General features: G+C 42.5%; 1 protein-coding gene across 1 annotated transcript in view; it reads left to right on the top strand.

Moving 5' to 3' along the window:
• The window catches only part of RHOBTB1 (Rho related BTB domain containing 1), a 63,415-nt gene extending 53,656 nt beyond the window's left edge, over positions 1–9,759 (top strand). Inside the window, exons 7-10 of the mRNA XM_081104978.1 lie at positions 1,296–1,446; positions 5,028–5,116; positions 6,646–6,751; positions 7,506–9,759. Coding sequence (XP_080961104.1) covers positions 1,296–1,446; positions 5,028–5,116; positions 6,646–6,751; positions 7,506–7,675 — 516 coding nt within the window. The 3' untranslated portion in view covers positions 7,676–9,759. The remainder of the gene's footprint in view (positions 1–1,295; positions 1,447–5,027; positions 5,117–6,645; positions 6,752–7,505) is intronic.
• Positions 9,760–11,843: the final 2,084 nt, after the last annotated feature.

Raw genomic sequence — 11,843 nt, forward strand, 5'->3', positions numbered from 1 at the left:
TAGTATAGATATAATTATATATAATTAGATATGTATATCTTTATACTATGCTGTAGAGAGGTTTATTAAATACCAGAATTAAGAAGCGCATAACTACTTATCCTTTTGAACTCAGAAATCTAATTCTTAAAAACTAGTAATGAAAGATGTAACCCAAACCTTTGCTTCCTTTGCCATGAGGGGTTTCCAATACTGCACAGCAGTTCTGAACACAGACTATAGAATTATATTCCCTGGGTCCAAATCTCAATCACTACTCACTAGCTCTGTGACCTTGGATATGGAACTTAACCTCCCTAAACCTCAATTTCCTTATCTGTAAAGTAGTAGAAATAATCATCTTTTCCTGTGAGGATTATATTAGATACTGCGTGTGGAAAGCTTAGCACAATATCTTGTGCATAGGAGGCCTTTAATGGGGTTCATTTTTGTAATCATCATTTTAGAAATAAACACCAGGGCCCATTTCATGTAGTTAGAGACCTGCAGCAAAGAACAGCTGCTGTGCAGTGTAGATCTCACTGATCCATGCCCCACCCAGCCATCCAGAACTCCCTGGCTGCCTAGCAAACTCCAGCATGCATTCACATGGGCAACAGCTACAGGTACTCAGGAGGGAGATTAGGGGAACCCTACAGGGGAGGGGTCACCATACCAACCAGCTATTCCCCCAGAAGTCCCAGGCGAAGGGTTCTCTCAGTCTACTGGCACCTGGTAATGTTCCAGTAGTTCTGAATCTATGTGGTTGTGCCATAGGAAAAATAATTAAGTGTGTATATCATATTAGCATATATGTCGATAGAATGTTGGAATCAAGCCAGTCACTGTGGCAGCTCGGGTGGTTGCATATACTCTGCTTTGACATCTTAGAGGTCTGGGCTCTACCGTGTGTCAGCAATAGTGTGGTTTGCAGCTCCCCCACCCCCCACCCCGACACCTGTCATGTTGCTAGGTTTTTTCTTTCCCCACAATAGAGTATTATAAGGTACTTGGCAAGGAGGACTCATAATGTCATCTTACATTTACAACCTATTTGTCTGATTTATAAATCCAAATAGCCATTTAAAAATTCCAAATCAGGCTTTGTCAGACAGCCCCACGCTTTTGCCATCTACAAATCAAACTGTTATGTTTAAAGCCATAAATAGTGAATGACTTCTAGACACAGCCTCAAAGCAGGTGTTCCAGACTTGCCAATCTCGAATAACACAGTTGGGATGTTTATAAGCAGTATAGCCTGAAAATGTGCCCACTGCTTTCTTCATCAGAACTCAGCTTTTCAAATAACATTTCAGGTGTATCTCCCGAACATAAACAAGATGTCAATGCAGGCGGTACTGGATTATCTCTACACCAAGCAGTTGTCACCTAACTTGGACCTGGACCCACTGGAATTAATTGCCTTGGCGAACAGATTCTGCCTGCCACACTTGGTTGCACTTGCAGGTAAGGCTGATGACTCAGGCCATGTGGTGTCTGACTGTCATATTTATCAAGTTCACATTTAAACAAAAGTAAGATTTCCAGGGACTAAAAGTTAAATTTTTTTATCTCCCAGTATAAGACAGTCTTGTACAGGATGATATGAACTGCTCAAATGTATCAGACAGCCCAATTCAATTCAACAAATATTTTTAAGCACCTCCTGTGTGGTAGGGACTGTTAGGTGATGCAAATATAAAAAGATGGATAATGCACGGCCGATCCCCTCATGGCCCATGCTCTCTGCACTCTACCTCATTTGTGGACCATGGAATTTGAAATAACACTGTGGTGTCCGTGTCATCTTCATAATGTGTCCAGACACAGTCTTTAAGAAAGAGGCTATAGGAAGCAGTGGTTAAGAACATAGGCTTCCCAGCCAGATTGCTTGGGTTCAAGTTTTGACTGCATCATTTACTGACTTCTTACTTGACTTATCTACTCTATCTCAGCTCTCACTCTCTTTAACATGGGGAAAATGGTATGCTTCCATGGAGCTGTAGGGAAGATTAAAGAGTTAAGATGTATGTATATATAAAGTCCTTAGAACTGTGTCTGGTCCTAGTCAGCATTATATAAATGGTTTTCTTAAAGCGATTTTAGAAAATGTTCTGACATTGTCAAGATCATTTTGGGAGAAAGAATGAGGGGAAAAAGGGAGACTTGGCTGAACTTCTCAAAATCGTATGTATCGTTTGTTCAGTGGGTAAGCTAGCGCAGGTCTACATAGGACATCGGCATGCAAATACCTTCCACTTACATTTAAACCTTCAGCTTTATTCACCAGCAGTGTCAGTTAGCAAGCCATTTGGGTGTTTATCGCTACATTTAGTTTACTCCTGTTAACCATGAAAGCAGAGATAGTGCCTGTTTTGTCTATTGGTTTATCTTCTGCACACAGAAAAGTGCCTGAGGGTGTTAGGTTCTCAATAAATATTTGTTGAATCATTAAATGAATGTATGAGCAAACCATCCAGTCGTGTCTGTGCTTTATTCTCTGTCAGTGTCTTTAGGAAAAAGATTTATTTCTCTGTACTCCACGTTTCTACTACATGCAACCAATAGGAGGTCAGAGTCCTCCCCTCCCCTGCCTTCTTTCTCAGTGAGATAGCAAGAGATAGTTGAAGCATTGCTAGCTGATATTTTTAAAATATATTTATTTCAGAGAGGAAGGGAGAGGGAGAGATAGAAACATCAGTGGTGAGAGAGAATTATTGATCAGCTACCTCCTACATGCCCCGCGCTGGGGATTGAGCCCACAACCTAGGCATATGCCCTGACCAGGAGTCAAACTGTGACCTCCTGGTTCACAGGTCAACACTCAATCACTAAGCCATACCAGCCAGGCACTAGCTGATTTTTAAAAAACTGTTTTTAACTAATAAACCTGAAGTCATAGGTCTAAATGAGTATACACTACTTTTTAAATAGTAACTAGGAAGCAGTGATGGGCAGTGTCCTTTTTCAGAGGTATGAGTTCCAAATCACTTGGCTGTTTTTCCAAGTATTTGTCCTTTAAGGATAAATTTGATTTTTTTTTTTAAACAGAAGCAATTTGGAGCCAAATCCATTGAACAGGGTTTGTGACCAATCTCAACACAGTGTCATTTTTGCTTAAATATTAAGTATGGTAATGAAAACCTGGGACTAATTTCTTCATAAAAGAAACTGACCCGAAGAAACCCTTCCCTGTGAACTATAGACTTCTCTGTTTACTTTTGTTATTAAATGCTATTATTACTGTTATAATTATTTAATATACTAGAGGCCCAGTGCACGAAATTCATGCACGGGGGTCGTAGGGGAGTCCCTCAGCTCGACCTGCACCCTCTCCAATACGGGACCCCTCGGAGGATGTCCGACTGCTGGTTTAGGCCAGATCCCTAACTGCTCTGCCCTGCCAACCTGATCGCCCCCTAACTGCTCCCCCCTGCCAGCCTAATCGCCCCTAACCGCCTCTGCCTCGGCCCCTGCCACCGTGGCTTTGTCCAGAAGGATATCTGGAAGCTGTCCCATCTAGTTAGCATATTATTACCCTTACCCTTTTATTAGTATAGATGGCTTCCTAAGATGATTCCTCTAATCATTTATACTATTTGATGTATACTGTTTAGTGTAAGGATAGAGTGTTTAGAATCTTGTTTAAAAATCAGCTTCTGGGGTGAAAATGCTTTGCAAGCCAAAGTGTTGAATGAATATCAAGGAATGGTGAGGTTACCTCAAATTAAAAAGCCCGATGACTTCTCTGGGAAATTTAGTTCCAAATAGCTCTTATTTTTCAAGCAAGCTGAGGAAGGGTGTGCCAAAGAAACCACTGAAATCTAGATAACTTATTGACCAGATAGAGGCATATTGACCAACAAGAATGTAGAGCCAGAGCAGAAAGTAAGCATGATTCAGCAACATAGTGGATTAGAAGAACAGATGCAATGATAGAGATGGAAAAAAAAAACATAGTAACATCAAGGAGCTAGAAACACAGGGCCTAGACTACCCACTCCCTGTCAGTCCCAGAGGCAGGTGACAGCCTAAACGGAGGCAGGACAGCTCAGTCTCAGAACCACAATTTAAATTCAGGTTTGAAACATTGGACATGGCTCACAAGCAGAAACAGTTCTCCCAGCTGGGTTAGTGTTACTTCTGGCTGGCAGTCATTAGAATCTAAGGGGCTGAGCAATATGTGGTCCATCTGCAGCTGTTAAGATAGACATACGCATTCACATTTTATTTTATTTTTTATTTTTTAAATTGATTTCAGAGAGGAAGGGAGAGGGAGAGAGAGATAGAAACATCAATGATGGAAAGAATCATTGATCAGCTGCCTCCTGCACACCCCCTACTGGGGATGGAACCTGCAACCTGGGCATATACCCTGACCAGGAATTGAACCCTGACCTCCTGGCTCATAGGTCAATGCTCAGCCACTAATCCAGGCAGCATTCACATTTTAATTCCCCATATGAACTCGTTCCTGTTACTCATTCTCTCCACTGTCAGAAAGTGTTGAGATTTGGAACAGGGTGGGTGGGGAAACTGTCAAACAGGAAGAAACTAGAGAGTTTAGAGGATTCTAGAAAGGTGCTGGACTGTGTAGAGCAGCAGGTCCAATCGGATTTTTTTGCGGTGGTGGGGACGCTGTGCTTCTGCCTTGTCCAAAACTCATGTGGCTATTGAGCACTTAAAAGTGGCTGGCTGTGGCTAAGGACCTGGGTTTTTCATTTCATTTAAGTTTAAATTAATTGAAACTTAAATAGTCTCATGGCCAGGAGTTACCATACTGGACAGCAAAGGTCTGGAGGAATCTGGCTCTTTCAGAAGTGCTAACTAGTGTCCTCAGAGTCATAGGTGCAATGGCTGGAGACCAAACTCTGTACTGAAGGGCCGCACATCAGAATGGGCCTTAGGTTCAGTTAGGATGGCTGTTAGCACTGTGCTAACAGTGCTTCCTCCCCTCTTAGGCGGCCCAACACCAGACCCAACCCTCCAGGCAAGATGTCTGGCTTGCAGAGGATGGTCTAACTTTCTCCTGTCCCTCTCTTCCCCAGAGCAGCACGCAGTTCAGGAGCTGACCAAGGCTGCTGTGAGTGGCGTGGGCATTGATGGGGAAGTGCTCTCTTATTTGGAGTTGGCCCAGGTTTGTAACAATTTGCTTTTCACCTTTTTAGTGTGTTCAACCAGTTCATTTAATGCTGATAAAACATTCCACTGTTGCATCTGTCTAAATAAAGATGTCACCACTGAGTCACAGAGGCCCCCTGTGTACACTGGGAAGATCTGAGAGTTTTACATTTCATGCACCATTCACCCCGCTGGGCTTCCTTTGAAAAAACAACAAGGACCTAACCCCCGCACCAGCCGCATTGTCCCCCGAGGCCCTTGCTTTGCATCCAGGAGAACAACTTGGGGCCGTCTAGGGGAGGGATTTGTCTCTCCTTTGTAAAATTCTTGGACACTTTTTGGCCAAGATCTGTTTCTAGGATTCCATGAAGTCCCGCTAGGCCCCACGTCTCACTGTGGCTCTCCAGGGTTTTCTAAAATCCGGATTTGCTAACACTGATATTGTGATTCTGTCATCCCAGTACACACGTGCACTAGGCTTTGGGACAGCTGGGTCGGACCCTGATCTGTTGCATTTTCTAATTCCATGGTATAAATTTCCCAGCTGGCCAATTTTAACAACATCAAGTCGCTGAATTCAGAGTAGGGAAGAAATATCCACAATTGTCTCTCCTGAATAGGAACAAGCCAACTTCAATATAGCACTATCTTAATCCTACTTTCAGAAAGAAATCTAATATCAAGAGAAATTGGAAGCACCAGCTAAAATTGTCCATGAGGTTGGGGTTGTAATTTTCAAGGAGTTTCTTGCCTTAGTTTCTGAGGACTTTGGTTTTTCTCATGGCCTTTGTTCCAGGCCATGTGGGCCCCAGAAGAAGCCAGACTGTAGATTGCAGGGTCTTGTCTAATCCAAGAAACGTCAAGAGCAACAACTAGAATGGATGTCTGAGAAGGGGTATAGACCAAAAGAGTGAGGGATGGGAGGAGACCTTTCATGTTTGGGAAGCTGTCGTTTTTTGAGCATCGGGTCTTTTTCCATCACAGCCACCTCAGTGTCACCTCCCTGAGCACCTACTCAAGAAAGGAGGGGTGAAGCGTTTGGATCCCTCCCATCATGCCCACACTGCCTGCTCTTATGTAACCAAAGGACAGGTATAGGACAGTCACACATTCCACGGTCTCCTCTTTCAGATCTTTGGCTCCGAAAGCTGAGCTCTGACATGCGACACGGAGTATTGCATTGCCCAGGCTTCCTTAAACAGAGATGACATCGCTGTTTTCTGGTGGTGGTTGGGGCCATTCAGAGGCCATGGCCACTTATCACACGAGAGGGCCAGGTGGTGGGGTACGGGAGGGCAGGCGTACTTTAAACTCCTGATCTGATACAGTGATTATTTTTGGTGCACCTATCACAGGGGATAAGGGAGGGGTGTGCCAAAGGCTATACTTGGCTGAAATAGACCACAGCCAAAGCCAAGACAAGGTGTTTACTGAATTACTATACAGGCCTTTATTTCTCTCCCCCCTACGGTGGCTTCCTATTTGTTTGTATCCCCACTTTATTAAAAAAAAGAGGCGTACCCACTTTTGCTCACTTCCCTGCAGTTCCACAATGCCCACCAGCTGGCTGCCTGGTGCCTGCACCACATCTGCACCAACTACAACAGTGTTTGTTCCAAGTTCCGCAAGGAGATCAAATCGAAATCTGCAGGTGAGACTTTGGGGTCCCCATCCATCCCATTCTTATCTCCTCTGACTGAGTCGATATCCTACTTGCCCTTGAGAAGGAACATGGGCCACAGGAAGCTCGGGGAGAAATTCTGGTGACTGGCTGGTGGTCACATACCCATGTGACATGACACAGGGATTGTAGGTTGGGGTTCTCTTTGGAGGACTTCGTGTTTGGAGGGGTTTGGGTTGAGTGGGGCTCACGGGGCCCTGCCGCAGAGCATGCTGAGGTTGTCAGCTCAGCCTCATCTAGGGCGGCAGGCTTAGGAGCAAGCTTACACTATATCAAGTGATCCTGGGTTCCGGTTCTCTGTACCCAGCTACATGAGTTTAGGGCAAGTGATTCTACCACTCAAAACTTCAGTGTCATCCAGCTGGCATGGCTCAGTGGTTGAACATTGACCTATGAACCAGGAAGTCACGATTTGATTCCCAGTGAGCCCACATGCCCAGTGGGAAGCATTCAGAAGGCAGCTGGTCAATGATTCTCTCTCATCATTGATGTTTCTATCTCTCTCTCCCTTTCCTTTCCTCTCTGAAATCAATAAAAATATATTTTTAAAAAGAAAACAAAAAAAATAACGTCAGTGTCACAATCTGCAAATGGTCTTAATATTGTTCCAGCACATCAGGTTGTGGATAATCATGCATGTGAAGCATTAAACAGAGAACCTAGTTCATAGAAGCAATCGATGCATGAACCACAGGTATGATCATCCACCCCTTTTTTTCACCAGACAACCAGGAATACTTTGAGCGCCACCGGTGGCCCCCTGTGTGGTACCTGAAGGAAGAAGACCACTACCAGCGGGTGAAAAGGGAAAGAGAGAAGGAAGATATTGCACTAAATAAACATCACTCGAGACGAAAGTGGTGCTTCTGGAATTCATCTCCAGCAGTCGCCTGAGGAGGAAGAGGAGGAAAAGTCAGTAATCCATCACACCCTTTTGAAAGCACTACTGTACCGTTAGTCTTATTATTAGCGATAAGCTGTAGGTCAGGTTTCAGGCACTGGTCTTCCTCCACTTTTGTGCATTTATCTGGCTGGGATCAAAGCACAAGCTCACCATCAATGAGCCTGGACAAAAGGGAAGTTGACAATGCTCACTGCATTCCTTCAACTTACATGTATATTTTTTGTTAGAAGGCTTAATAAACCTTAGTCCGTTTTGGGTGGTTTTTTTTTTTTTTTTCTCTCGTTTCTTTTTATACAAAGGAAAAAAAACAATTCAGCTTTCATGTTGCAAATTCCAATTTGGAAAATATTTTTATATGGTCTCTTGTATTTTGTTGAAATGAAAATACTATGTATTACTTTATTTTACAGGCCACAAATTAACCATGAAGTCGCCCTGTGAGTCTCTATTCCCACATGATCACGGAGCGTTATTACATAATTAGAGGGTTAGCCTTTTGTTGTGAAGTAAAGGGTTGGAATAAAACTCCCCAAAGTGCAAGTTAGAGAGTGTTTAATCTTTGTTCTGCCAACTAACACTGGTATAATTACCAAGTCAACCCCAAGAACGTGTATTTACAATATGTGCCGTGTAAGTGCTAGTAATTATATGGTTATGTGTGCCATGTAAAATATAGTGATATCAAATCTTCTGTTGTTTAAAATGTCTAGTTTCAAGAGGATAATCTTTCTAATCATTAGAAGGGCTTATTAAATCCCAGCATCATCCAGGGCAAACTCACTGGTGGACCTGCATACAAAAGATACCATACGAGTGTTGGTGTTTGGACTGCTGTATTAGGGTCGGTGTCTCAGTATTCATTGATCTCGCCATGCTTCTGCATGCCGATTCTCTACTGACTTGAATCTAGCTGGGTAAGGGCGAGGGTCCCCGAACTCCGTCCCACCGCCTGCAGGCTTGTCCCATCTCACCACCAGAAACAAGCTTCCTCGGGCCTCTCACCTGTGGCCAACTTCACTTGTAAGACACGTATTTTTAATTCTTCCCAGGGAAAATCCATGTTGCTGCAGAAAATAGGCTAAGGAAGGTGGACCACCCACCCCAGCTGAAATTCAGCGGGGCCTATGAAGGCACAAAGCTGGAGGCCGGGTCGTCTGGGGTCCCTGTGTTCTCCAATGTAGACAGGAATCTTATTCCAAGAGTCTAGGAAATGGTGCTATTGTGAGTTTGTTCTGACCCCTTGTCATTCTGAGTTTTCACTGTTAAAACAGAAAGTACTGAGCCAGGGAGCTCTCGAAAGGCAGTCAGTCATTGCTTCCCTGTGAATTAAAATGTTGCAGCATTCATACAAAGCATTTTAAGGCCACAGCTTCATATCTGCCATGGGATGCTGTGTGATGGGTGGAAGCTAGGGCTTATTCTGTTGGGAGGTCAACTTACTGATGCTAAAGGTTGTGGATTTGTGTTTTGTTTGGTTTTGTTTTTTTCTAGCTTTCAGAACTTGGAATAGAGACAGTAGAGTCCAGACCCCAATGTTGACAGTCATGCATTTGAAAATCTATCCAGATTATAGATAGGCATTTATTACTGACAGTGGAAACACACCAGATACAAGAGTTTGGAGAAGCCTAGAAATGCATCACCCTTTCATGACAAGGGCTGGGGAGGGGGAGGGGACAGTAGAGTACAGAGGGATGGCTATAAATGCATCTGCTTTAATTTTTCGTCAGTAGAGTTGTGCATCATTAATGGAAGGAGAAGGGACACAGAATGAGAGGATGAATGCCAGGCCTCAGGAAGAATCAGCATATATCCTGTCACTAAATGGTAGAGGCTGAGTTTTCAATGTGCAGTCAGAGTTGAATTTACACAACCAAAGCTCCTGTTTGATTGTAATCTTGCCAAAAACATAATGGATGTATAAATGAACCTGGGGTATAAGCAATAATATACACTAGTGTTATCAGCTACTCTAACCAAGTGGCTGGTTCATTTGGTTGACGCTGACTATGGCCTTTAACCATGATGGTTTGTTTTGTGTTTTTTATTTCACAAAAAGCCAATAAAATTGTTTAGCTATAAAATGCCTCCAGTTTGTTTTTTATTAAGGACTACCCTTATCACGAGTGTAATGTTAATAGCTTTTTAAAAACTAAGATGCTAGGTCATGGGGGTCTGGGTGCTCCAGTAACAAGGCAGCTGGGAGGACTGTCATCCTTGTTTTAGGCATTGCCAGCCATGATATAAATGAGGGGTCTGGTTCTTTGCTCTTGGCTAATACGGTTATGTCACTAGACATGGTGCAGCACTAGGAAAAACAAATGATGTCTCTATTCTAATGGACTTATTATAACCTGGGTTTGGGCAGTTTGCCAGCAATTAAGTGAAAGGCTGCATTGGTGGACTCATGAAAATCAATCTTTTCAGAAGCACATCCAAGAAAGCCTTTAGGAAAATGTGTAAACTGGACTTCTAGGTGATATAATGTTTGCCTAAGCTCAGAGGGAAGAAGAGTCTCCAATGGGATCTCATGGGGGACTTTTCTGAGTGGCAAGTTTTCTAAAGCTCTGTGGTAAGAAGTTGACAAATAAATAAATAAATAGATGCAGAAAAAGGCTGTGAGATTCACAGCATATTCCCATACCTTTTTAAGGTAGATGGTCCAGATCATGGCACCTTTTACATAATGCATACCAAAGGAGTCTTATCTATAGAAAATCTTCGTCTAAGTTTCTCCTAAGACAATGCCTGACAAATCCCCAAGAATTTCAACACCCTATATTGGCACTATAGGAACCACAAATCCTACTGGTTTCGAGATAACAAGTAATTTCATTATGGACATTCTAGAACAAGAATCCAATGTTTCTAAAATTTCTTTTTTACATTTGCTTCCATTGTATGATATATCAGTTATCAAAGTTCAGTTTTTCATCATGGTAACATTAACCAAGTAGAATGCATCACAAGTTTGGAAACTATTTTGTGAGTTCCACATTTCTGAAATGAATGCTTTTCTGCCAGCTGAAGATTTACCAGGCTTTTTCTTGAATTAGGTTAGTAGCAATAATTTATTTTTTTTCCTAGAAGAATGTGACTATTGCATTTTAAGAAGTTAGCCAGGGAGACTGTGTTTGTTGTGTGTGCATGTGCATGTGCATGTGCATGTGTTTAAGTAATCCAAAAGCAGCATAATGGAAAAAAGAAAGGCTAAGAGCAATTAAAAATGAAGAAGAAGCCGAAACCGGTTTGGCTCAGTGGATAGAGCGTCGGCCTGCGGACTGAAAGGTCCCAGGTTCGATTCGGGTCAAGGGCATGTACCTGGGTTGCGGGCACATCCCCAGTGGGGAGTGTGCAGGAGGCAGCTGGTCGATGTTTCTCTCTCATCGATGTTTCTAACTCTCTATCTCTCTCCTTTCCTCTCTGTAAAAACTCAATAAAATATATTTTAAAAAAAAAAAAAAATGAAGAAGAAGAAAGGCCTCTGACAGAAACCATAGAAATAGAATTAAACACCCTGAGCCACAGATGTCCTCTCTTTCTTTTAAAAATGCTAATTTATCAGATTATATTTCATGACAATTTATTTTCAGATGAAGACTTTGTTCTCTTGAATTTCCAATTAGGCAGGTGATATATGCAACATGAAAATGCACAAGTGTGGCAACACTGGTGACCTCCAGTCAAAGCAGTGCTTCAGAAGCAATGCCATTCCTTTTGGCTGCATTTGAAAATTCCACCCTATGCTGATAGTTCCTCTAAATTGGGCATTTTTAGGTAAGCCACTTAGATGCATGGTTTTTCTCTAGGTTCATGAGCAGGTACCTCATCAGTTACATATTTACAGACTATAGTCTACAAAATAGGGAAATCATTTAGGAGCAGATAACTCCTGGGTAGAAGTTAATTCATCATATATAGTCATACATGTACAGACATGAGAGTGTTAGAAACAACAGTAGAAGACATGAAGTGACTTGCCAGCAACTCACCATTTCTCTAGAAATAACATTTTAATGACATGGAATTCCAATGGAATGTAGATGAAATGGGTAATATATAAATTCTTTGAGTCTGAACACATTCTCCACTCCAAAGACCAGACTGGTCATATCCTTCAGCCATTCAATGAAGAAAGAACTTGATTAATTTCTCTCT

This window comes from Myotis nattereri, assembly GCF_964212035.1.
Source record: "Myotis nattereri genome assembly, chromosome: 13".
NCBI lineage: Eukaryota > Metazoa > Chordata > Mammalia > Chiroptera > Vespertilionidae > Myotis > Myotis nattereri.